The sequence below is a fragment of the Cyprinodon variegatus genome, unplaced genomic scaffold, assembly GCF_000732505.1.
Source record: "Cyprinodon variegatus isolate N-32 unplaced genomic scaffold, C_variegatus-1.0 Scaffold1114, whole genome shotgun sequence".
Classification (NCBI taxonomy): domain Eukaryota; kingdom Metazoa; phylum Chordata; class Actinopteri; order Cyprinodontiformes; family Cyprinodontidae; genus Cyprinodon; species Cyprinodon variegatus.
In genome coordinates this window covers 130,574-132,723 of record NW_015151567.1, presented here as the reverse complement: position 1 = coordinate 132,723, position 2,150 = coordinate 130,574, and the positions used below count along the sequence as shown (strand labels likewise).

Genomic DNA, 2,150 nt, shown 5'->3' with positions numbered 1-2,150 from the left:
AGTAATATGTGAAAAAATTAAACAGTAAAAAGAGAGCAAACTGTAAAAATATATATATATTTTGCACACACATTATAAATTCCTCCCAATACTCGTTGAGTTTAATCGGGTTGAGAAGTTTTTAAAGTTCTATTTTTCATTTCTTCAAATATCCTTTCTTGGTGCGTCTTCTTTGCCTTCAAAAATATTGGAAACATTTTCTCCCCATATTTTCTTTTTCCTGACAGCTTACTGCGAGGGGCGGAGCAAATGGGGATATACAAGACCGTAAAGCCCCAGTTTGGTGGCGGGATGCGGCGCTTTTCCTGTGAGGAGGATAATATCTATGAGAACATTGAGAGCGAGCTCTGCTTCTTCACCTCACAGGTTAGAAATCCACACTTCCTGTCCTTGGCGTCGTCCTGAAATGCCGCCATGTTTCTCAGATCTACGTCTCGGAACAATAGGTGCCATTTTGTTTCAGTGTTCTTGTTGTCTTTAGGAGCGTCAGAGCATCATCAAGTATTGGCTGGATAACCTGCGTGCCAAACAGGGAGAGATGCTCCACAACATCCACTTCTTGGAGGGACAGCCAATCAGTGAGCTGATCTTCAGCCTCTAATGGCTCCATTTCTTTCTCTTTATTTGATCCAGGGCTGCAAATAATTAGTATTTTTCAAATCAATTAATCTGTGGATTATTTTTTTGATTGATTGATTAATAATCGGATAGTAAAAGCATTGGCGGTTCTAGACAGGGGCCAGTGCCCCTGTAGATCATATCCTGGCCGCTCTATTGAAGATATAATACTCAAAGAAAATACTAATGATGATAAACACATGGTAACTGATACGTCCTTCGGATCTATTTTATTTTTTTTCTTTAAAAATTGTGTTTTACTAATTATTTCCAAACAATACTGCGATAGCTTCAGTGCTATTGCGATAGGATCTGTTTCTTCTGCTAAATTTTTTTTTTCAAAACAAATTTAAAAAAAAACTCTACTTTTTACAGCTGAATTTATCCGTTTTTCTTGAGTTCTAATTCAGATTTTATAGAAAACAGTAATTTTAACTTAAATTAAGCTAAAATAAAGTAAAATTCCTAAATTATGAACGTATATTGAACTAATAAGACATAGATTTGTAATTAAACCTAATCGAATAGAAATTTTTACTTGATGCAGCTCTCTTAAAATATTTGAATCCCTTTCCCTGTTTTTTATTTTATGCTTTTTTGTGTCCCCATGAAAACACACTGCCCCCCCTTGTTTTAAATTTGTAAAAAAGATTTTTTTACAAATTTAAACCAGCTGAAACAAAAAAATTTCCACCTGAAAAGTTATTGATAAAGCATATTGGCAGATGAAATAGTTCTTTTTTTATCTTAAAGGTAAAATGTTTATATTTTTTTACAATTTAGATATATTTGCTGCTCTCTGTGAGTCGCTCTGTCAGCTAAAGGCATCTTTTAGAATCTCTGTACTCCAGTTTTAACTATTAATTCATTTCTAAATTAGTTGACTATTATTTCAATTATCGATTAATCATGATTTATCCGTTTAATTGTTTCAGCCCTAATTTTATCCCTTAAATTGTAGAACATGTTTTGAAAGTATTTGTTTAATGGGTTTTTATGATCATAGCAATCCAGAAAAATATTTATTCCCCTTCAAGTTTTGCTGGTTTACAGAAGCCCAGAGCGGCCGTCTCCCTCCGATACTTTTTCACGGTGGTTTTCTCAAGAAAAAAAGTACATTTTCTATGGAAGTAAATCTGTGTCTCTGGGATTTGAATTAAAAATGCCACTGAAATTTAAATGTTGTATGTTTGTTCTTACTGTTTCACTGTTAAAATATATTCAGAACACATTTTTGACCTAAAAAAATGTCATTGTCATTATTTCTACACAGTTGAAATTTCATTTATTTTCTCTTCAAGCTAAAAAATCACATTACTATTTCAAAGTGATTACATTTTCAATACTTATTTTTCAGTTTAAATTTTCAATATTAAAAAAATCTGCATATAAAAAAATTCAACCTTTCAAAATTCAAACTCAATATTTTCAGCCTCCTGAGATTCAACTGGCTCTATTTCACCGTCTTAAATTCGGCGTCTAAATTCAGTGTAAAAAGGGAAGCCAATCCCGTTACGTTTTCTTAGTCACGT

The 2,150-nt window shown here is 32.8% G+C and overlaps 1 protein-coding gene across 1 annotated transcript in view; it reads left to right on the top strand.

Annotated features, from left to right (window-relative positions):
- The window catches only part of ano8 (anoctamin 8), a gene marked incomplete at its 5' end in the record, with an annotated part of 31,202 nt that overhangs the window by 3,803 nt on the left and 25,249 nt on the right, over window positions 1-2,150 (top strand). Inside the window, 2 exon segments of the mRNA XM_015400519.1 lie at window positions 228-366; window positions 482-578. Of these exon segments, the coding sequence (XP_015256005.1) occupies window positions 228-366; window positions 482-578 (236 nt within the window).